We start from the raw sequence: 24,451 nt of genomic DNA on the forward strand, positions 1-24,451 counted from the left end.
GGATGTCCAGGAGACCATCCCTGCTCCAGGATGCTCAGCATTTATCAGGCACTTACTGTGTGCTGGCCATTTTCCTATACACGGCAGCTCTTTGGAGCCTCACCACTGCTTGCAAGGTAGCGGGTGTTCTAGAGGAAGAAGTGGCTCAGAGATGTGAAGCGACCTGCCTGAGGTCACACAGCAAGTCTGTGGAAAGTTGTAGTTCAAGCAGCAAAGCACAGACTCTTCCTCACGTCCTGTCCCCACCTTCTCCCCTGGCTTGTTGGCCCAATGTCTGAACAGGGGGAGTCCCCAGTCTGATTCAGGCCTCCCCTCTCATGCATGGAGCCCTGTCTGGATGCCTGGCATGGTAGGTTCAGGGCAGAAGAGGGACAGAGGGGACACCCTGGATGTGACCTTGCAGTGCAGACACCCACCTCCCTAAGGCCAGACCCCTGAGCCTGGCAGCACACGGAGACTCTGAGAGGAAGAGGCTGTGTCCAGGGCGGGACCCGAGCCCATCTGAGCTGGGTCAATGAACCAAACACACCACCCAGGCCCTGGAGAGCAGGAGCAGGGGTCCTGCTGGGTGACAAGCTAGGGAAGTCAGCGCTGCGTGAAAGGCCCCTGGGAGTTATCACAAATAGGATGTAAACGGCAGCTGACACAGTGCTTTTCTGACCACACGTACTTGAGTCTCATGACAGCCTTCTCGGGTATATAATAAAAGCATCCCCACTTTACAGATGAGGACGCAGAGAATCTGAGAAACGGCCACAAGGATGGTAAGAGGGAGCCAGGTTCCGGCATCAAGCCCCACACGCTGGGCCAGGCTGCCTCGACGCTCCACCCTCATCCATCACTCAAGTACGCCTGGGGGCATCGCAGCACCCAGGGCAACCCAGCCCCTGGAGTGAGCTAGCCTGGGTGCAAATCCTACCAATGGTACTTTGAGTGGCCCGGAACAGGTCCATCCCCAAAGGGGGCAGCGCCAGAACCAGAGATGGGATTCAAGGAGACCACAGCACAGTGTGGGTACTTGGGAGAGGGACAGAGCAGCAGGGTCTACAGCCAGGTTTACGGCTGCTTGGCAGCCTGTGGCTCAGCTGTTCTAAGGGGCTACCAGCACCAATTCTAGGTAGCCCAGGCCCCCACGTCCTGGGCCCACCACCAGGCCCGCCCACACTGGGGCATCAGGAGAGAGGACAGAGATGGGAGCCACCCTCCAGGTCAGGTCCCTCACACCCGGGGGTGAGGACCCGCCCCCTATCCTGGGAAGAATCTTACCCTCTGCAGGGTGGGTCTGCAAGCAGGGCAGGTGCAGGCACGGAGCACAGCCAGTCGGGGCATGGCCCCAGGACCCAGCTGGGGTTCTAGCTCTGTCCTAGCACTGGCTCCCTGGGTGCCTTGGACAGGTTTCTCCTCCCTGGGAGCTGAGCTAGCTGATCTCAAAGGGCCCTCCAGCCTCGTCATTCTGGTGTGAGGCACTCCTGCCCTTTATACCACATTGGAGGAGCAGCGCAGGTGATAACGATGTTATCATTACTACAATTACAGACAGCCCAGTTGCTGTAGGCAGATTGGCTACCAGGCTCAGCACTAAATGGTATTTAGGCCTCACAACTGTTCAGGTGCACGTGATATGGGCCCAGAGAAGAGCAATCACTTTGCCTGAAGTCACACAGCTGAGGATGGAGATCAGAGAAGCAGCTCGGGTAGAACACCAGCCCTGATTCAGAGTCTAAGCTCTTAACTGCTGTGCTGTGCAGGGACGAGAACTACCACCGACCCCCGACTATGGCCTGCTTGGCTCCAGAACGCAGGTCCGGCCTCAGTTGCCACACCCCGCGCCGCTGGGACTTCATGTTGGGTGAACGAGGGAGAGGGGAGCCGCTGCCAGCCGATCCAGCCCCCTCCCCCCACCCGAGGTGCAAGCCTGTCTCTTCATAAGGACGCTAGGAGCCTCTTCTTCTCCCTGTAGCTGTCTTGGGTTCACCCCCAGTTAGAGCTGAGCTGTCCAATACGGTAACCACGTGTGGCTGGCCCAGAACCGAATCTATTACTACCACTTCAGGTCATAACAGCAATTAGAACATCACCCCATCTTCCAGAGGCATCAGACTGGAGGGAGGGCTTCGACAAACATTTGAGTGGAGGGAATCCACGTGGGGAACACTCACCTTTTCAGGGTGGCTCCGTGTTTTCCTGACTCATCCCAGCCTTTAGATCCCGCTCCCATTTCGAGCCCTGCCTTGCCTCCAAGCAGCGAATTCGAACCCGCACCGCTCAGCTCTGAGCTGCATCTGAGACTCCACGTGCGCCTGGGTTTCCCCCTGCGCTGTATTGCGCCTGCGCGTCCCGGGTGCTCTTAAAGGGCCCACACGGCTGCCACAGGACCCCCTTCGCTGGCCATTGGAAGGGGGCCCAGCCAGGGGGGCGGGCAAACCCGGTGGACAAAAGGTTTTTTGTTTAAATCATCACCATCACCAGCTCACTAAAGAGTGGCAGGAGGAGGGGAGGAGTCAGGAAAAACTGGCCTCAGTGTCCTCATAGACTCCATGTGTGACCCTGGGTGACTTGTATGGCCTCTCTGAGCCTTGGTTCCAGTTCTCTGAGCCTCTATCAAAGGGAGTGGAGGCATTTGAAGGACTGGGATGGCATCAGGTGATGTGTGATCAGGATGACAGGGCAAATTAGTCCTGTGAGTGGGACCCACCCCCAGAGCAGTGGGGCCCAAAGGTTCCAGTCCTGAGGCTACCGCCCACCAGCATGTGGCCTTTGGCAAGTGACTGCCCCTCTTTGAGCCACCTATGTCTCAAATGTAAAGTGAAACTAATATTACAATGCACATACCATGTGGTGTTGAACAGAGGAGACAGGTAGTCAGATCTACTAGGCAGCCCAGATCCTGTTCTGTAGATGTATTATTTCTGTGTTCACCTAGTCTGGCTGATTTTCACCTTGGAAAGTGGGTTTCTAGGTTAAAAGAGTTTGAGAAATAGATGCCTATGTCCCCCTCCCCCCACCACCTTGGAGATGCACAAATCACATTAGCATATTAAAGGCTCTGAAAAGTCCTGCAGGCAAGATACCCTTCCAGCTTTAACCCAGCATTTCCCTAACTTTTTCCGATCACCTAAGTTTTTGTTCCTATCTGTTAGCATCCCAAGGAACAAATGGGACTTAAGGAAATACTGAGTCCTTACTCTTGTGTTGCAATTGGGGAAACTAAGTCCTTTCTCCTCACTGGGCCTCAGTTTCCCCAACTGCAACACAAAGACTCCTAATGAGTTTGCTGCAGAGCCAGAACTGGAATCCAACCCTGACCTGAGTCGTTGGGCCTCACGTCCTAATTGGCCTTTGTCCACTGTGTAGAGCTAGGCCCCAAAGAAGGGAAAGACCACCAGGGAGAGAAAGGAAGCCCTCACTTGAGAACTGGGGATGATCCTCCATTTTGAAAATGAAAAAAGGTTCAGAGAAGGGAGGCAACTTGCCTGAGAGCACACAGCAACTAGGTCCTAGACTTTCCAGAGGCAGATACAGACTCCTTTTTCTCCTTGTGGGAGTGGCAGTGGCAGGGTTTCCTCAGTCTTGTAACGTCAGCCTCACTTAATGGGGAGCTCACTCTAGGGGCTCCCGACCACGTCCCCAGGTTCCAAGTTTCCCTAAGGCCTCCTCCGAGGAGACTCCCGGGTGTGACTACAGCAGCCCCTGGTGGCCAATCTCCACGACCAGCCGCCCCACCCTGTAGTGGCCAAAGGCAGATCTGTGGGATCCAGTGGGTATATCCCAAACTGAGGGGGGGAGTCTCTGATGACGCTGAGAAGACTCTGAGCTGGGATATGGGGATCTGGGTTTGAGTCCCATCTCCACCCAACCTGTCCCATCTTCACCTGTTAGAAGCCATCACAGCCTGTTGCTATAGAAAAACAGAATGTCCCCGTGCTGTGGAAAGGCCAAATCGCTAAAAAAAAAGAAAAGAAAAAAAATCCTGCCACCCCCCAGCAGGGGTCTCCTTCTAAGCCAGAGGATTCAAATCCTGAGCCCACCACATCCAGCCTGTGTGTGCTTCAGCAAATGCCTTTACTTCACTGGGTCTCACTTTCTTCACCTGCAAAATAGGCAGAAAAATTTGTTCTTGTATCTTCATGATTTGGGCAGGGTAATAGGAAATCCTGACTCATGGGTATAAATGAGGAAAAAACATTGATTATCTCAAACAATCATAAGAAACCCTATGGTAGGGTAGCTCCAGGGTTCGTTAACTCAATAGCACAATGGTGTCATCAAGGACCCATGTCCTTTGCACCTGTCTGTTCCACCAAGCCCTTTCATGGTCACAAAATGGCTGCTGCAGTTCTGGGCATCACATCCAGACCTGACAGTGCCCAGCAAAAGAGAAGACAGTGTTTTTTATATTTCTCTTTTTCCCCCCAGAATTCTTCCTCCTTTGGCAGACTTTCCCTTCTGTCTCACGGTCCAGAACTGGTTCACATGGCTATTCCTATACCAATACCTAGTAAGGGAGATAGAGTCACAGTGGTTGGCCCGGCGAAAGCCCATGACTGTAGAGCAGAGTGGAGAACTCTGAACAAAATGAGGTGCTGTGAATAAGGAAGAGAGTCATGACTTTTGGAGAGGCATCCACACCAGTCCATGAGGTCCCACACATGGTTCCTGAAATATGAATGCCAAGCACTGAGCACAGCGCCTAACACATGGCAGGTGCCTTATGTGTGTTCATTTGTTCTCTCCTTTTTCTGCTTCCCTCCAAAAACACAAGACTCCCAGCCTGGCCTCTCCTGACCCAGCCTCCTGCCCTCCATCCCTCGGGCTGGGGTCTCCACTGCCCAATGCCCCTTCTACCCTGTCCTCTGGTTCCATCACCACCACCTCCTTTTGTTTCTGTCTCAAAAGCTTGGGATGAACAAGGATCTCCCCATTGTCCCCCATGACTTCAGATTCCTAAAAAATAAAAGACGGGATGTGCTCGATTCTCATGCAAATGCTTTTGCCAGGGAGTCAAAAATTAATAACAGTATAAACAGAGGCCTGGAGTATTTAACCACCCCGTCCAAGCAACCAGAGTGATCAGAATACACCGTTATCCGGGCAAGGTGTGGAGACTGACTGCCAACTACATTATTACATTCGGAAATGTCAGAAGCGTGTGAACGCCGGGAGGAGGTGAACAGTATGGTTGAAAATGACTTTTGATTAAAAAAAAAAATCCCCAGCATTCATCTAAAACAATAATAACAGCCAATAATAACAGTGCATGTAATAATGAACTATTCACAGGCATAAGAGGTAATTGTTCAATTAAGATCCAAGAGTTTCTGAGACTGTCTTTTCTGATGGGGTCCCATTGTTTTTGACTCTGGTAGCACTAATTATTTCCCAGTAGCGCTTTAAAGTTGGGATGAAAAAAACCCTGCTGTCACACATGACATACAAGTGCTTTAACATTATTAAATACACATACACGCACATAATAAGAAATCCTTGTTGGAATAAAGTTAAGCGTATGTTCAAACTGACAGTCTCCAGGGTTCAGCGGAAGTGGCAGGCAACAGCCAGGGTCTTACCCCACTGCAGAAGCGATCTGGCCTCACCACCTCTCACCCCTCAGGGGTCAGAGTGTTTTCTCTCCAGGATGGGGTCTGAGGGCAGAATGCCTGGGTTCAAATCCCACCTCCACCACTTACCAGCCAGCTGCCCTGGGCAAGTGTCTTCCCCTCTCTGAGCCTCCGTTTCCCCATCTATAACATGGAGTGCAGTGGACATTCAGTTTTTTGGGTTTTGTTTTTTGTTTCTTTTTGGCCTCACCAGATTCTAGTTACTCTTTCTTCTATTGTCCGTATTCATTAGCTATTGCCACAAAATTGATGCCTGCACTTGAAAAAAATCACAAAACTCAATGACATACAAAAAAATGTTTTTGGTCCCGCATCTGTGGGGTCCCTCTGATCTCTGCGAGGCTTGCCTGGGATGACATAGCTCTATTCCACGTTCTCTCACCCTCCTCCCGGGTGCTGGCGCCGGCACGTCTGCTAACATCCCACTGGTTAAAACAAGTCACATGGTTAAGCCCAGGGATGCAAACTTATGCTTTGCCCACAGTCGAAAGACAAAGTTGTACTGCAAAGGAATGGCTAAAGGGAAGAGTCAGGGCCACTGAAGCAGTCTAGCACAGGTAGCAACACTCCAACTTTCCTCGGGAACTTCCCCTCCCCACGCTCAGTCCCTGTAGTCCGGGAGAAGTTAACATCACCCCTGGTTCTAGCTCTACCTTTCAGAGATTCTGATCCTCAGGTTTTTCTCCATTAAAGAGAGATTAGTGAGCGTCAGGAAGGTCATCAAAAGCCCAGAAACATCAAACTGAGACCATGTCCTAATCAGGAGGGACGTTTTCCTCTAAGTGATTCTATGTCTAATGTGTCCCCTGAAAATATTTTGACATACCACCAGTACATGCCCTATATTTTGAAGGACATTGGGAAAGGTCATCTTTCAGATCTTACAGGAACAAACAAAATCTCAATGGCCTGAAAATATTTTAAGTTCCCCCTAAACAGCTTTTGAGTTATAGAATATCAACACCCAAACCACCAAATATTTAGAAAATCACAGTTGAAAAAGTTACTATGTATTTAGCTGAAAATGTTCTCAGAGGAAAATTCATAGCCTACAATTCTTTCGTTATTTTTTAAAAAATGAATGAATTAAACATTCACCTCACTAATTTATGGAGTCTCTTTGAGTTGAGAGGGTGTTTTGATTTTGTGGGCCAGCCCATCACAAAACCCCCTAGAGATATGACCTCTTTATAGCCCCAGAATAAGTCATAGCCGTTTTCCATGACAATGTTGCCCAGATCGGGTAGAGGGTGGGCATCTGGGAGAAGGCTTGTCGCAGATGTTACTGGCTGCCTAGGCAACATTGGTTTCCCCATCCTCCTTTCCCACAGAACCGAGACCTGGCTGGGGAAACTACCTTTTTCCATATTGTCTTCTGCTTCTTTGAGACAACTGCTGCTTCCAGCCTGCTGATTGGCTGAAGCATGGGACACATGACGCAATTCTGGCCAATAATACAAGAGGGGAGGTTGGCTGGGGGACTTCAGGGAAAGGTTTCCTCCCTCATAAAAAGAGACACAGGAAGAACTGTTTCTCCTTCTTCCTCTGGATGCTGCCGAATCTGGATGTGATTCCTGAAACAGTGGCGCCATCTTGTTTCTTTGATGGAGGCCTGTGTGAGGAAAAAGCCAGCACATCTGGTGGGTAGTGCCTAGCACAGTGCCTGATAAACGTTTGAAGGGCTAAATGAGCTGGCAGAACCCTTAATGAATCACAGAGACTTACTGCCCTCCCTAACTTGGGACTTCCTGCTGAGACAATAAATATTCTTTTCTTCAAGCCAGTGTAAGTTTTCTGACTTGCTGCCCCAAACACATAACTGTTGGAACACCACAACCACAATCCTCTCTTCTTTGAAAGGCCCAGGGAATCATCTGACCTTCACAAAAGCTGTGCCCCATTTTACAGTTGAGGACACTGAGAATCAGAGTTTAGGCCCTACCCACGGTTACCCAGAAGGCTTGGCTCAGCCAGGGAGGGCATCCCAGCCCCCAGCACAGGATTGGCTCAGGCATGACATGTGACCCGAGTCCGTCCAATCAGAATGGCTCTTGGGACCTCCATTGAGAATGGTGGAATGAGGAAGCAAGTAGCCCTGGGAGAAGCTGGGTCATCCCTGGATCACGAGGACAGCCCATCAGCCCCTGGAAGCCCATCAGCCCCTGCCTATCAGCAACATAGAGGGAGATGGAAAGAATGCGTCTGTGGGAAGGTTGGCGCCCCTCAGCCACCCTCAGCGGTAATACAATGAGTCTCCCCTTCATTCTCATATAGCTGAACAGACTATATGCCATCCTTCTGACCGACGGGGACATGGAGGCCCAGAGTAAAGGGACCCATTGCCACAGTTTGGGCAGAGGGTGTGAACTCGGGTCTCAGACCCCACACCCTGTGCATCTCCCACTGCAGCTGCCCTTGGCCAGGTCCTCAGAGACCCAAGCTCTTCTCAACTGAAGCTTCAGAGAGGAAGTAAGGCCTAGTCCAAGCCGGGACCAGGAACCTGGGAGGTCAGAGGGAAACCAGCTGACTGCAGATTCCTCCGCTTCAAGGTGGAGCAGCAGGATGGGGTATTTTGGGGGCCTCTCCTCATGCCCAGAGGCTTGGAGCTGCCCTGGGGGCTTGATCAGCAGCGGGGTGGGACCCTGGGAAGAATGGCTGCCCTCAGAAGGGAAGCAGGTCGGCCTTCAGCTCCAGCTCACATTCACAGCCCCGATGGCACGCGGTCCCATCCACAAGCACTCTCACGGCTCCAGTCACCACCGCTGGCCTTACTAAGGCCGCTGTCCTTCTCAGCATCGCCCCACTGCCGACACCGGATGGCTCACCCATCTCTGTGCCTGTCAACTCCGCCTCTGCTCTGCCCTCTCCCAGCAGCCTTCCCACCCACCAGCACATCACTGTCCCCCCACCAGCATCACTATCCCACGAGGAGCTTTACGATCTCCCCACTAGCATTACTCTCCCCCATCGGTGTCATTACGCGCTCCCAGCATTTCGACAGATTTACTATCTCCCCCCAGCATCACTATCCCTCCGCCAGCACTCCTCCTCTCCTCACTCCCTTTGTCTCTACCTTCCCATCACACTCCACTCTCACCTCCATCTCTCAGGCCACCACCCCCCATCCAGCCCCCACCAACCATCACCCTAAACATCACCTTGGTCGTTACTACTAACCCTCGTTCTGTTCTCATCCCCACCGCCCCATCCCCCCAACACAGGCATCTCTTAGCTTGTCCATCTCTGTGCTGTCATACCCGTGCCTATTACCATCTTCCCCACCGTCTCCACCATCAGTGAACATTTATTGAGCACCAACAATCCCCTACAGAACACACGGAAGGCGCAGCCCCACCCCGAGTGCCCGGCCCTTCAGCAAAGCCACCCCACTTCAGCCCAGGGTGGCCTGTGCGGCCACAGCGTGGGGCGGGGCCGGGGGCTTAGCCGGCGGCAGTGCACCTGGGACGGGGGCCTGAGGCCTCTGCCAGGCTCCAGTTGGGGGTGGAGGTTGTGCCACTTTCCTGAGAACAGAGCAAATAAATAAATGGAGAGGCCAGGGTCTGAGCCCTGGTGGGCGGAGAGACTGGTGTTGCTTATGTGACTCCATGGGAGTGAGACAGGCGGCCAGGAGCCTCGTGCCCGGGTGGGGAGGTGGGGCTGGAGGCAGGAGCCTGGGGACCAGAGGGTCCTGGGGCCTCCCTGGCATCTCCACCTGGCCCTCACCTCTGGGGGTCGAACAAGGGTGCAGGGGACACCCCAGGAGGCGCCGCTGAAATGTGGGTGGACTAGAAATGGGCGGTGGAGGGGACCCTACTCCTGCCTGCAGCCCCTAGAGGGGGGCGTCGTCAGTCCTCCACCTGGGGGGATAACTCTGCTGGTGGCCGTCACAGCTGGGGTTCCCCACGTTGTCCAGAGGCACCACCACCTCGTCCGGGTTCGAGTTCTTGTTCAGCTCCACCACGCGGGGCACCACCGAGGACCAGCGATCTGTAGTGAGCGTGGCGGAGGGAGAGTGCACATGCATATATTGAGCACCTTCTGTGTACCTGGCACTCCACAGTGCTCTAAAGGGGGAGGTATATTATCCCGTTTTATAGGGTGGAAAGTGGGGCTCAGAGAGGTCACAGAGTCCGCCCAGGAACACACAGGAGTAAATGAAAGAATAAGAATTCAAGCCTGGGTCAGGACGCCTGAGTGCCCATGACCTCTCCACTGCATGTCATGCACTCAGCTGAGTGGAACGGAGGGGCCCCAGGCCTTCACAAGCAGCGGAGGAAGCTCAGTGGCCAGCCCATCAGACCCTCCCATTCTACAGATGAGAGCACCGAGTCCCAGAAAAGGGACAGGACTGCTCAAAACAAATCAGTGAGGAGCAGGAACAGGGCTCCCCCTCTGCACCCCTGAATGTCCCCCACCCCTCCACTCCGCCCTCTACTCACCCCTCCGGAGGCGGCCCACGGTGTGCGAGAAGCCGTAATACTGGTAGTTCTCGTTCTTGCCGGGGTCCTCGTTAATGATGCCCAAGTTCTGGTTCCAGTGAGACCAGTTTACCTCATCCACCCTGGTGGGGCCACAGCAGAGGGAGGGTCAAGGGGAGCTCCCCAGAGATAGCACCCCTTCCCCACCCCCAGGCAGCATCCCTGTTCCAGCCTCCCAGCATACCCTCCTACTTTTTTTATTCTGATAAAATATATATAACATAAAATTTGCCATTTCAACCACTTTTTTGGGGGGGGGGGCGCTGCACCACGCAGCTTGCAGAATTTTAGTTTCCCTGCCAGGTGTCTGTCCTGGCAGTAAAAGCACGGAGTCTTATCCACTGGACTGCCGGGGAACTCCCCCTCAACCACTTTTGAGTGTACAATTCAATGGCATTAAATACATTCCTAAGATTGCACAACCATCACCCCTATCTATTTCCAAAACACTTTCATCACCCCAAACAGAAATTCTGTCCCCATTAAGCAATAACTCCCCATTCCCCTTCCCACCAGCCCCTGGTAACCTCTGTTCTACTTTCTTTCTCTATGAATTTAACTATTCCGGACATTTCATGTAAGTAGAATCATTCAGCACGTGGCCTTTGTGTCTGGCTGCTTTCACTTAGCATCATGTTTTCAAGTTTTATCCACAATGTAGCCTGGATCAGTACTGCATTCCTTTTCATGGCTGAATAATATTCCATTGTGTGGAAAGACCTTATTTGTACGGCTATATATCCATTCACCTGTAGATGGACACCCTCCTTCTTGATATTCTCACTCTTATTATTGAGACACCCTCCTAAAGTCAGGTTATACCCTTTTGGGCCCAAATGGGCTCAAGATCATTTTTCCTTTCTAAAATTATTTTTAAGTTATTTTCATTCAGTTTCCATTTTTTGAGCATTTTTTCCTATGGGTCAGGACCCAGCAAGGAAGATACATTCTCTGTTGCCATTTTACAGATGAGGAAACTGAGGCTTGAACTATTCATCCAAGGTTACAAAGCTGATAAATCACGGTCGGGGCTTGAACTTCAAATTCACATTGAACAGGACTGACTAGCTGGCCTGTGAGGTGGGGGCTACCATAGCAGAAACTGACTTTGCTTGACTCCAAACATGATGCTTTTGCTCTGTGCTGGCAACCACATTACAAAGACTGAGTCCCCTTAAAAGAAAAGACTCACCCAGGGGTTCCCCTAAGAAGCTGGCATTCCCTGTGCATCTGGGTAACATCCCAAGCCCTGGAAGCTGCTAATAGCTCAGATTCCCCCTTTGAGACGGAGACTTGAAACCCACCCCATTGGTTCGCCGACAGAGGGCGGTGCCCTGTGATGAGAACCCGCCTGAGTCCGCTTCCTCCACCAAAGGACAGAGCAGTAACACCTGTTGCCATCGGGGGGTGTCTGTCCCAACGTGCGTCAGGTGCTGGCCGTGCACATCTCACGTGCCAACCCGTCTAATCTACACAGATGGCCGAGGGAGTGATGCTATCATTGTCCCCATTTCACAGATGAAGAAACCAAGGCTGAGAACTAAACCAACTGGCCCAAGATCAGCCGGTGGAACTGAGTTCTGGTTGGGCCCATGGGGGCCTCAGTGGCTCGGGAAGTGGCAATGGGTAGAAAATGTAAGGAGGCCCGATGGTCCTGTCCTGCCCACTCACCCGGCCTCACCTGAAGCACCACCTGCGGTCTGGAGTGCCGTCTGAGCTCTTGCCCACGGTCACCATCTCGCCGGAGCGGAAGGCCTTCCTCAGGAACACAGGGAAGGAGCGCTCGATGTCCAGGATGGTGGTGGCCCACTGCGGGGAGGGAGGGAGGGCGGGCAGGCGTGGGTGAGCCGCCCCCAGCCTCGCCTAACTGCTCTCAAGGCAGGAATGATTCAGTGGGCCAGTCTGGACAAAGAACTAGGCTTCCCAGCTCCCACTGCCTCTGGATTAAAAACTCAAACACCCACAGGGGCCTGGCAGAAGAAAATGAATGAAGAAGGATCAGCAGCCTGTGCCCCAGGACACCCTGTGTCCCCTCGGTGCTGAGCATCCCCAGGGAGGGGTGGGGACTGGGGCAGACCAGGGGGTGCAGGTCCCCCACCCCACGTAAAGGGGGCAGCCACCTCTCATTTATCTGAGCGCCGCCAGGCAGGAATGTGAGCTCACCTTGCCAGCCTTCCAACCTTTCAAGAAAGGCCAGAAATCTGGATTTTTCTATGAAATCTCTTAATTTAAAAGTTTTGCATTAATTTAAAAAAATATGGTGATGCAGGAAAAAAATAAATCTGAGCTGGTCAAATCCAGTCCATAGGCTGCCAGTGGCATCTTATGAGTTATACCCAGTGGGGAAACTGAGGCCCAGGGAAGTAAGCAGTATGGATAAAGGTTAAGAGCAAGTCCAGATGGTTCCCTGAGACCCAGACCTGCGAGGAGGAACTTGGAGTTTTTTCTCACTGCGCCTTTTCCTGGAAATGCACCAAGTGATGGTAAATGTGGATGCTGCGTTCCCGGGCCTTACAGCGACAGTGAATTTATTGGGAACCCCAGTTATTGAACTGCATGCACCCAGGCGGGCTGTGACCCCCACCCCCAGGGCCTCTGCTGTCTAGGACTGCACAGCAACCTGTGGGAAGCAAAGGCAGCAGCTCCCCAGCACCCACGAGGCCTGCATCTACATCCAACCACATCTGCTTGGCGGGGGACAGGTGGGGAATCTGGAAGCTACCCCTGGGCTGGTAGAAGCCCCTCTGATGAGAATGCTGACGCTTCCCAGCTCTGGGGTGGCCTGTACGCATGCCAGCCTTGTCTCTTGGGCCAGGGTGGGGCACGGAAGCTGCCCCCCCCCACCCGCTGTGCTCACTGCAGAACCCTCACTGAAATGTGAAATGTGATGCTCTTTGAGCATTGCCTGTGCCGATAGAGCTCGCTTGCCGACAGAGATCGCTCAGTGGAGCCGGGTGAAGCTGACTGTATACCACAAACTGGACCACAAGGGAATCTGAGCCCACTGCTGGTGGTCAGGCAAGAAGCCACCTGGAAGTGTGTTAGGCGGCTCTGGGAAACAGACAGCAGTCTTCGGTGCCCATTTTACAGACAGGGCAGTGGAGGCAGAATGAGATGGTGCGGCTCGCCCAGAGCACAAGGCTGAGGGGGTGAGGTGGGTCAGGTGGGCCCATCTTAGAAGGAGAAGAGTGGGCGGCAGGGTGGGGATGGGAGTCCTGGGGCCTCACCTGCAGCTTCCAGATGTGCTTGCTCTCCTTGGACACCTGGCCCACCGTCTCCCCCATGAGGGCAATGAGCATGTTGAGGAGCAGCACGAACGTGAGGATGATGTACGTGACGAGCAGGGTGATGAAGACCGCGGGGTACTTGGTGCTGCTCAGCATCTCCAGGTCGCCCATGCCGATGGTCAGCTTAAAGAGGTCCAGGAGGAAGGTGCTGAAGGTCTCGCTGTCACGGCACGAGGGGTACGTGGGCACTGTGCAGTTGGTGTGGTCCTCGCCGCACATCTTCACATTGGCACACGGGTTCAGGAGGGAGACCAGGGCTGTGGGAGGGACGGCGGTGATGTTCACCGAGGGTGAGGACGCCGGCTGAGGAGTGGGAAGGACCCTTCCCATTTGATGGAGGGGAACGCTGAGGCCCGGTTAGCGGACAGCGCTGGCCCAAGGTTACTAAGCGAGGAAGCCACGCCAGCAGTCACATCTGGGCCCTCCTGCATGCAAAGCCTTTGCTCTCTCCACAAACTCTTGTTAACAAGGAAGAGGTTCCCAGGACCTAGTCCAGTGGTTCTCAACCAGGAGTAATTTTCCCCCCAGGGCACCTCTGGTAGGTCTAGAGACATTTTTGGTTGTCACAACTGGAGGAGGGAGCACTACTGGCACCTAGTGGGTAAAGATTAGGGATGCTGGGACTTCCCTGGTGGTCCAGTGGTTAAGACTCCGCACGTCCACTGCAGGGGGCGTGGGTTCGATCCCTGGTCAGGGAACTAAGATCCTGCATGCCATGCGGCATGGCCAAAAAAATTAAAAAAAAAAAAAAGACCAGCAATGCTGCTCAACATCCCACCATGCACTGGACAGTTCCCACCACAGAGAATTATCTGAATCCCAAATGTCAGCAGTGCCAAGGCTAAGAAAAACCTCATCGTGCCTATTGTTCTTAGAGGTCTTGGGAGCCTGGAATGCCAGCATTCTGGGGGCAGACTCTCTCGCGTGCTCCTGTTTCCCAGCTCACAGCAGCCCAGAGAGGAAGGGTGGAAGAAGCTGTTCTCACTAAGACCCTCACCCCCTCCAGACATCTCAAACTGATCGTGGTGCTCATCCCTTCCCACTAAACCCAGAAGAAGCTTCAGAGTCCTTCTCAACACAGTTTAGCACCAACATGTGCATCTGCTCCTACACCATTCACAGCAGGGAGCGTGAGGGGGCTGAGCCCCTTCAGTCAGTGGGGCATAGACTGTCACCATGCCTTCAACCTGGGATTACAGTAAGCAGGTTCCAACTCATATACTAATGCTATTCAATTCTGTAGTGACTGCTGAAATATGTGTTGAGAGGGATTCTGTGATCCATTAGCAATGTCTGTCATGGGCACAATAGTGGGAAACAGCAGCACATGTACCATGTTTGGGATATGTTAGCCTCAGAATGAAGATCTAGTGTTCCCTAACAGGAGAAGCCCTGGGACCAAGCTGACCACTAAGTTGCTACTTTAACCCCTAGGTTTCTGCCTCAGTTTCTATATTTAGGACTGTGGTACGGCTGGACTCTTGATATGACTTTCAAACCATTGGAGAACCCTTGACAATCTGTCTAGTTCTTTCCAGTCCTACTCCTGGTAGGGGCAGTTGGCCCCTGTCCCTCTCTCCCCAGCTAAGCTAAGGCCACAGTTCTCCTTCTCCAAATTAATCCACACAGAGCCTTGGCACCATCTGGGTTAAAATATCACCATCATCAGATTTCCTGCTGCCAGTGCTGGTTCCTAGACCAACCTCCTCAGATGTGAATGTGGCCTGGTGAAGTCTGAGTTGGCCACTCCCTTTTGGATACTGGGCATTGGATGGCAGATCACCCACCCCTTGGGAACCAGCCCAACAGCTTGATTAGTTTCCCATCCCTGGTCCTTCCCCCATGGTCTGTGCCACTGAGGTCCCACAGCATCAGGTCATCAAGGAGAAAGCCTATTAGAGGGAGCCAGTGCTGAGCCTTAAGAAAGACCTGGGCTGGGGCTTCCCTGGTGGCGCAGTGGTTAAGAATCTGCCTGCTAGTGCAGGGGACACGGGTTCGAGCCCTGGTCCGGGAGGATCCCACATGCCGCAGAGCAACTAAGCCCACACGCCACAACTACTGAAGCCTGCACACCTAGAGACCATGCTCCGCAACAAGAGAGGCCACCACAATGAGAAGCCCACGCACCACAGCGAAGAGCGGCCCCCGCTCGCTGCAACTAGAGAAAGCCCACATGCAGCAACGAAGACCCAATGCAGCCAAAAATAAAATAAATAAATTTATATTAAAAAAAAAGAAAGACCTGGGCTGGTAGGTGAATGATTAAAATGCACCCTCCCCTGTAACCACACCCCTTCAATGTGGCTTTGTAGCTCCTGCCACCAAGAGGGTAGAGTCTATTTCCCACTCCTTGAATCAAGGCTGGCTTTAAGACTTGCTTTGGTCAATAGGGTGAAGCAGAAGTGATGCTGTGCCAGGCAGTGACCTTGAACACTTCCGCTCACATTCTGGGAACCCTCAGACCACCATGTGACCAAGTCCAAGCTAGCCGGCTGGAGATGAGTGACCCCAGGGAAGACAGCGAAGTCACCCCCAACTGAGGCCACCCCCTAGCTACACCAGTCAGCCGGCAGCCAACCCGCCAGCTGAGCACAGACACAGGAGCCCATCAAGATTAGCCAAACCTGGCCCAGGTCGGCACAACCACCCAGCTGGGCCACAGACTTGAATGTAATCGTCAGTGGTGGTTGTTTTAAGCCACTAAGTTTTGGGTGGCTTCTTTTGCAACAATAGCTAAGACACCAGTTTTACCATTCCCTAGCTTTTGAACTTGGGCACATTATTTAACCTTTCTAAGCCTTGGTTTCCTTATCTGTAAAAGGTGATAAGAAAGGCACTTCCCTTACAGACTTGTTGGGAGGATTAAATAGGCAGGAATGGGAAAGGACTTAGCCCAGTGCCAGGCACACAATAAGAACTCTACAAACGCTGGTTATTTTCCTCCACACATTGTGGTGGCCGCTCCAGTCCCAGTACCACCCCCGCCAGGCCCACCTGGGCACCCGGAGCTCACCTGAAGCGTAGCCAATCATGAAGAGCAAGTAGACCAGCAGGAAGCGGAAAAGATCTTTGAAGAGGATCTAAAGACCCCGGCGGGAATATGGAGGCAAAGATGAGACACGTGGTTTCTCGCTTTCCCAACACCTCATCCCAAATCTTCTCTCCAGGTCCACCCTGTCCCTCTCCGATGTCCAGGCCCTGCCCACTGCCCCCACGGCACCCCACAGCCTCAAGGCCGCCAGCACTGTCTGTACATATGTGGTGTGTGTGGCTTTCTCCAAGGACACACAAGTCCAGAGGGAACCCCCCGACCCCATACCTTCTGGATCATGATGCTATAGGTCCCCGTCAGCTTCAGCCCACGGGTGAAATAAAGGGCGTTCATCCAGCCCAGGACCAAGGCAAAGACCATGACGGCCAGGTAGGCCTCAATCCCCGCCAGGTAGAGGGCCGCCGAGACAATCACCAGCACAGAGTAGATGAAGCTACAGGGCAGCAGAGGTCACAAGGGGGGCCAGAGGGGAGAGGGGAGAATGAGGCCCTGGAGGGGGAGGCATGCCCTCAAGCCCTCTAGGTAGTAGGTCAGTCCAATGACACCCAGAAGAGAAACCATGTGGATTCACTGGGTTCCCCAGCATCCTGTTAACCAGAACGCTCAATTAATTGGCAACTGATACATGTGTAATGGCCCTGAGGCCCTACCAGAACCCAAAGTGATGTCCTTTGGAACTGGTAGAGAAAGATTCAGTGGTGTTCAGGGGTGATTTTGTGGCTAAGTGAATTTTCATTGTTCTCTAACTCTAAGGAAAAGGCAAAAGCTGTAATACACACGTAACAACACATCCTGTGCCCTAGGCAGACATCATTAATCAATCCCAGCACTCTTTCCCACTAAACACAGACACAGCCTCAAGATTCTTAACATGGGCACTCCTGGCAGACTTTAGCAATTAATCACAAGCATAAGAGGTTAAATTATTTCTATCCATGGTGTATATGGTGATAACTCTTTAGCAACCAGAATCTTGCTTTAACCAGAAGACCCTTTTGCTTGACACTGGCCTTGTCCTCATCAGGCTGGGTGAATTCACTCCTAACAGAGTCAGCCCCTATCCCACCACCAAACCTGGATGATGTCCCTCCCAACCCCACCTTCCTCACCCCGAAGCTGCCACCCCAGGGACCTCTACTCACTAGAGTAGTTGGAAGGAGCCATCGATGAAGAGAGAATTCACTCCAGGGCATTTCTTCATGAACAAGTCTTTGATCTGGAGGAAGGGAGGGGACGTGTGAGAGAGGTGGAGCCAAGAGAAGTGTGGAGGGGAGGAGAACGGAGCTAAAACAGGTGGAGGGAGAGGAGGGGGACGGGCAGGGTGAGCGGGGGGATGAGGGGGGAGGCCAAGCACTCACGTTGGTGAAAAAGAACAGGACCCCGGTGAAGAGCGTGATGATCTCGCCGGCCAGCCTCAGGTAGTCCACCGTGGTGAGGTAAGGGTATGGTGGCTGGGGGGCAGGGAGCATGCAAGTCCTCCTCCAGCCCCACCAACATCTGGTCCCAGATCCATATGTTCCCCAATGCCCCGAACATCTACGTCCTGTGGAGCCTCCTCCCTCACCCTCTTCCCCCTGGGTGTGGGGTAGGCACCTCCCCATCCGTTTCTTTTTTTTTTTTTTTTGGGGCTGCACCATACAGCTTGTGGGATCTTAGTTCCCCCGACCAGGGATTTACTGAATCCAGGCCCTCAGCAGTGACAGCACGGAGTCTTAACCACTGGACCGCCAGGGAATTCCCCCTATCCATCCCTAAGCCTTCTCCAGTCCCTCCCACGGGGGAACCCACTGTGCCCCAGCTTCTGCCTGGTTCGCGGTCACTCACAGTGCCCTCCAGCGGCTGGTAGTAGGCGGTGAGGGTAAAGATGACCATGGCGCACAGATAGGAGGCCACGTTGATGTAGAAGGAAACGGCCCCAAACTTTCGCCACTTGTCCCGAAGTAGTTCATTGATGGGTTCCACGGCCAGCATCTCGTGGCGATTCTGTGGAAGGCGGGGTGGTCAGGGGGCTAGACAGGCTGACTCCAGTACGCCTTCCCCCACCTTCTGCCCTGGGAGCACTTTTTCCTCCTAATTTATTCTTCAACGACACCCAAACTTCTGGGCTCAGCATTCGAGGCTCTGCCCAATTCTGCCCCAACTTACCTTTCCAGCCTGTTCTAGACTCATAGAACCCAGAGCTAGAAAGATCCCTAAAGAATATCTATTCTTGTGGTCCCCAAACTCCAATCTGTGGATGGTGCCAAGCCACTGGCAGCAAAATCACCTATGGAGCTTGTTAAAAATATAAATCCCTGGGTTTCAACCTCAGAAATTCTGATTCAGGAAGTGGGACTTGGAAATTTAGCCCAAGGATAATAAATACTTGACTCACCACAATTTTCCAACTCTGAACCCAGGACAGATGTCAATAATTGAGTCCCACACAATAGTTCTCTATACAGTTCCCTGGGCAGACACTACCAATCAATCAGAGTTTGCAGCAGAGATGCTAAACTTCCCACCATCCCCAATCTAAATCAAGTTGGTCACTAATTTCAAAGATGAGGGAAGTGACCTCTGGTAGGGGAAAGGCATCTGTCCAAGCTCACAGAGCCAGGGCTAGAAGGGAGACCTTCTGCACCCAGGACCCAGCACTTTCTACCCCATTTGTACAGCATCCTGTCCCTTTAACGACTTGAGTTTATCATCAAGGATTTGTGCAATTATGTAGTCACAAAGATGCCACTGCAGTGTTATTCCTGATAGTTAAGTGCAGAAACAAACCCAAATGACCAAGAATAGAGGAATGGTTCATTAGAATGTGGTACATTTCCACACAGCAATGATATTGCAGAAGAATATTTAATGGTGCAGAACGATGTTCATAAAATACTCCTAAGTTAAAAAAAAAAGAGCTTTTGAAAACTTCATATAACAAATGCTAATGATAATAGCTGACACATAATGTTTACCCTGCGCCAGGCTGTTCATTTGGTCCTCCCAGCAACCCAATGAGAAATGCTCTATCTTTATCCACATGGTACAAAAGAGGAAGCTGCAACTCAGAGAGGTTGGGTAGTTTGTCCTGAGTCAGACAGCACGTAAGTTACAGAGCCAGGATTCTGAACCAGTCCTACTTGCCCCTGAAGGCCGACCCTTACAACCTCTCATTTCCCCCCAGTGCCAGATGCTGTTCTGGGCACTTAGTTGGCCTCTTCTTCTGCACCCAGTTCACAGACCCACCACTTTGGGCCCCTCCTTCACTGGGCCCCATCTCCTGCCCTGATGCCTACCTCGATCTTGCTGTTGTACACCAGGATCTCCAGCACAGAGGCCTCTTCCCCACACGTGTCCAGGGAGGAGAGGTCATAGAGTGAGGAATACACTGGCCCATAGGCCCAGTCCTTGAACTTGCGGGACAGATGCCTGGTGTCCTCGTCTGTCACCTCCCGACGGATGATGTGCTGAAAGATCTGCATGGGAGAAGGGAGGGTCAGGGGGTCCTCTGGGGGGCGGGGAGCACTGCTGCTGGGCCACACACATTGGAGGGACCCGGGGAGCTTGGTCAGCCCATCAAATAGCACCTTCCCAGAGAGCAGGATGGAGGGAAGGGTAAAATATTTACTGAGCACCTGCTGCATGCCGGACCCTTTCCTCACATCATCTTGTTTATTCCCTACCCTTACCATCCTGGTTGACAGATGAGCAAACAGAGGCTCAGAGAAAAGAAGGATGTTGCCTGAGGCCACACAGCCCACTGAATCCAGGCTGAACCCAGGTCAGCCTTGAAAATCTGAGTTGTCATGAGTATCTTCTTTATATAATTAAAACAGCAATTAATCAATCTTACTGATCAGTTAAATCTAGTAACAATTATCCTATTCGGTCCTTCTTATTGCTACTCCCACTATCTCTGGCTTACACACAGGGGAACTGGGCAACAGATCCAGGTGGGGGTCCCCCCAGGCCACAGAGTTCAATAGGCAAAGTCAGATTTTAAACCCAGGCCTTTTCTACCGCCTCAGGACTCTGGCATAATTGTGATTTTAGTAATTTTTTGCTATGTTTTAAATAGAGGAATAATAACTCTTACTGATTATTGAGCACTTATTACCCATCCCAGGATCTTTATTAACAGCTTTAAGTGGATCACTTCATTGAGTTGTCAGAACACCATACCACAGGGCACTATTGTTATCCCCATTTTACAGATGAGGAAACTGAGGCACAGACCAGTGAGATGCCTGAGGTGACATGCTGGGAAGTGGCAGAGCCTGGCCTTGGACCCAGGTGCTCCTGACTCTAGAGAACCCCAGATTTGGTTCTCAATCAGGTCGATGGGTGCCCCACCCAGGGGACAATTTGGCAATGTCTGGAGACATTTGGGGTTGTCACAATCGGTGGGGGGTACTACTGGCATCTAGTGGGTTGAGGCCAGGGATGCAGCTAAACATCCCACAATGACATAGAGCAGCCCCACGCCCCAGAACATCCAGACCCAAATGGCACTAGTGCCCAAGCTGAGAAATCCTGCTCTAGGCCCTGTGCTGTGAGGCCTGAGAGGGAAGCGACTGGCACACAGCCACTCAGCAGGTTAGAGGCTGAGCCAGGACCCCTGCCATGGAGTAGAGGGGAGTACTGCAGGGCTGCAGCTCTGGGACTCAGCTCTCTGTCAGTGGCTTGCCCTGGCTGGTGGGAATGGGGCAGTGAGCATCCAATGGGGTGGGAGGAGCAGAGAGGCTCTGGGATGAGGTTGAATAGCTTGGCTGGACAATAGGGAGCCACAGCAGTTCTTGAGCTGGGACATCTGCACACTGGGGTTGGCAGGATGGGAGGTGGGTGTGCACATTAATAATAATGCGTGCCAGCAGCAGTCCCTCCCGTGTGTGTGTGTGTGTGTGTGTGTGTGTGTGTGTGTGTGTGTGGAGGGGCAAGAATGGGTGTGTGCCCCCGGCCCTGCCCTCACCCCAATCTTGCCCGTCTTCGCAGCCATCATGAGGGGCGAGAGGCTGTCGTTGTTGAGCACGGCCTCCAGGTTGCTGTCGGGGAAGAGGCGGGCACACTTGAGCAGCAGCAGGTCGTACATCTTGGTGACGAACTTGGTGTTCTCGCGAGTGTTGTCAGCGATGGCCACCAGTGCGTGCAGCACTGTGTTGCCACGGGAGTCCTGGCGCCGCATGTCCGCCTTCTTGTGCGGGTTCTCTGTCAGGTAGTTGACGATGTGGGGCTGGTTGGTGCAGGCCGCCAGCGACAGGGGCAGCTCACCTGTGGGTGAGGGGGTGGTCAGTGACGGGGCCCCGGGGGCGGACACTCAGGGGCAGACGCCGTGACAATGGATGCAGTGCCCACGGTCAACGTGGACAAGCCCCGGCTGACTGCACGTGTCTGGAGGCAATGCCCCCGGGTAGACGGGGGCGGAGGGGGGGCGTCGTGTGACTTGGAGGCTGTGAGGGATTCTTTAAGGGACTTTGTGCCTGAACCCCAAATAACATGGGCCTTTGAGCAGGGGTGAAATTTAAAATCTTTCATGGGTCCAACTGGGACATGGCGGTGATGGAATTTGGGCCCTGCAATCGACCATCAGTCCCAGCTTAAGTCAGACTGGAGGATGCGAGTGTTAAGGGGTGGGGACACCCCATCACAACCCTCTGATCCCATCACGATCCCCACTGTAGAGATGGGGAAACTGAGGCTCAGGGCAGTGTGGTGATGCTCTACTCCTCAAAGACAAGACCTCAGTGACCAAGACCAGTAAGGCGGCCTGTGTACTGGGTGCTGTCTGGGCCTGTGGCCAGCGCAGCCCTGGCTGTTTGGGGAGGGGTCAGGGCTGCCAGCACCACCATAGGCCCCCAGCCCGCAGCCTCTCCCCCGTGGGCCCCAGGCCCCACCGGGCCCCTCCTCACCAAAGTAGAAGTAGCCTCCCTCATCCTTGGGCTGGAAGAAGCGTCCCCGGGCCTGGGCGTGAACATCGGCACCTTGGGCCACCAGGAGCTCCACGTAGTGTTTGCAGCGGCGCTCGATGGCGATGTGCAGGGCGGTCTGGCCTGGGATGGGGTGAGGGACAGTCACCAGGGGCAAAGACCCAACCAGTCGTGGGAGGCGCTGGGGTGCAAAAGGGAGAAATCCACCCGAGGGCAGCAAATAGACCTTCAGACATTCCCAGATGTGGAGTCTCTGATGCCCAAGGTCCCAGATCTGCTGCATCACACAAGCAGAATCTTAGGCTCAAGAGATATCCAACTTGGAGGGTCCCAAATGTGGGAACTTTTCAGACTCATAAGAGGCTTTCATCCTAGAGGAAACAACGGCATCATGGTCTCACAGAATTTGGGATATAAAATTCACAGCCTTTGAATCTGCATATCCAGGAATCTGGAAGGTCAAGTTGGATTCACAGATCTCAGAATTTAGACCCAGGGAGCTGGCACTGGTGACACCTGTGCCTCTCTGAGCTGGTGGCTCATAGAACTATTGCAACAAAGCCTCAGAGTATCCAGAACCTGAGCATCTTGGGTCCAGATTTCCAGGTTCACGGCCCCTTTGGCTCACTGCATCTGGGAACCTTGGAACCTTTGATTGTGAAACTCAGAATATCCAAGTTGGAAGGGGTAGTTATTGTCCTTTCGTCCGTTCATTCATTCATTCAACAACTGGTTCCTGGGGATGTGCTGAAACTTGGGGCCCAGACTGAAGCTCTCAGTTGGGGGGATGGTTGGACAAGTGAAGACGGTGCCCCCCTCCCGCCCAGCCCAGGGCCTCACCTCGGTAGTAGATGTCCCGGAAGGGCGAGTTGATGAATTCGCGCATGTTGCCCGTGCGCTCAGCGATGTCCAGAAGCACAGGGATTGTGTCATTGCGGCCGTTGCTCAGATTCAGCAGGGCTTTGGGCAGGCAGGTCTTCCCCGTGGATGGCTCTGTGAGTAGAGACGTGCGGGAGAAGGGGCGCTCGGCCCGTGGCCCAAACTGCTGGGCAGCTGTGGACAGGGCACTGGGCAGGGAGCCAGAGGTCCTGGCCGTGTCGGTCCTCCTCTCCGAGCCTGTTCCCTATCTGCTCCCCATGGTACTGAGAAGGTCAAATAAACTCAGAGGAGCAGAAGATTTTTTGTTTGTTTGTTTGTTTTGCGTACGCAGGCCTCTCACTGTTGTGGCCTCTCCCGCTGCGGAGCACAGGCTCCGGACGCGCAGGCTCAGCGGCCATGGCTCACGGGCCCAGCCGCTCCGCCGCATGTGGGATCTTCCCGGACCGGGGCACGAACCCGTGTCCCCTGCATCGGCAGGCGGACTCTCAACCACTGCGCCACCAGGGAAGCCCAGGAGCAGAAGTTTTTTAAAATGTGGGAAGCTGCAGCCTGTAGAGAGGTTGGTGTTTACCAAAGCATATCTGGAGAGAATTTTAAAAAATCAAATAAAAAGGCGGAATGCTGGGTTAAACAAAGCCAACCGTATTTCTTCACTACAGGACTTCTCAGAACCTTTAATCTGTTAATGAGGACTGTGAACCTCTAAAAGCAGACCCAGGAGGCAGTCTTTTCCTGCCTGTTTGCACATAGATCCTTTTCCCATGAAGCGATTACACTAGTGCCCCTAGAGGGGAGCAGAGGGAGTGCAGCATTCCCCAAAGTGGAGGCTGTGAGCCATAGCGAACGTGAAATTACCTTCGAGGATTTGGGGGCTTCTGCAGATGCAGCAATAATAACATTAAAAACCCGAGTGTGCAAGGTTTCATCCGCTTGACAAATCCCTCCTGTGAAGTCAGTCTTTGTTTTGTCCTAATTGGTCCTTAACACCTCCCACTAACGCTTACTGTCCCTTTGCAATTTTCTTTCCCTTGTATTAATTTTTATGGTGACAGGAGTTGATTTATATCTTTAAAAGAGCGAGTCAATGAAAAGAGAACTTACCTGTGAATCAGGCAGGGGGCAAAACGGCCAGATGCAGAAAGGGGATCAGGAAAGGGATGAGGAATGCGAAATGCAGGTGTGGGCTGAGGGGCCTGCTCTGGAGCCAGGTCTTTGGGGGCTCGAATTGGGCTTT

The 24,451-nt window shown here is 53.0% G+C and overlaps 1 protein-coding gene across 4 annotated transcripts in view; it reads right to left on the reverse strand.

Moving 5' to 3' along the window:
• Positions 1–8,904: 8,904 nt before the first annotated feature.
• The window catches only part of TRPV4 (transient receptor potential cation channel subfamily V member 4), a 36,721-nt gene continuing 21,174 nt past the window's right edge, over positions 8,905–24,451 (reverse strand). For all 4 annotated transcript variants that reach the window (XM_029228341.1, XM_029228322.1, XM_029228313.1 and 1 more), the window contains exons 4-16: positions 23,179–23,331; positions 22,321–22,461; positions 21,384–21,682; positions 19,711–19,890; positions 18,260–18,418; positions 17,794–17,886; positions 17,578–17,651; positions 16,703–16,868; positions 16,397–16,463; positions 13,324–13,640; positions 11,778–11,905; positions 10,058–10,179; positions 8,905–9,605 (exon numbers count right to left, since the gene is read on the reverse strand). In XM_029228341.1, the coding sequence (XP_029084174.1) occupies positions 9,448–9,605; positions 10,058–10,179; positions 11,778–11,905; positions 13,324–13,640; positions 16,397–16,463; positions 16,703–16,868; positions 17,578–17,651; positions 17,794–17,886; positions 18,260–18,418; positions 19,711–19,890; positions 21,384–21,682; positions 22,321–22,461; positions 23,179–23,331 (2,057 nt within the window). In that variant the 3' untranslated portion in view covers positions 8,905–9,447. The remainder of the gene's footprint in view (positions 9,606–10,057; positions 10,180–11,777; positions 11,906–13,323; positions 13,641–16,396; positions 16,464–16,702; positions 16,869–17,577; positions 17,652–17,793; positions 17,887–18,259; positions 18,419–19,710; positions 19,891–21,383; positions 21,683–22,320; positions 22,462–23,178; positions 23,332–24,451) is intronic.

This window comes from Monodon monoceros, unplaced genomic scaffold (genome assembly GCF_005190385.1).
Source record: "Monodon monoceros isolate NGI ecotype Baffin Bay Population unplaced genomic scaffold, NGI_Narwhal_1 Super_Scaffold_1, whole genome shotgun sequence".
Classification (NCBI taxonomy): domain Eukaryota; kingdom Metazoa; phylum Chordata; class Mammalia; order Artiodactyla; family Monodontidae; genus Monodon; species Monodon monoceros.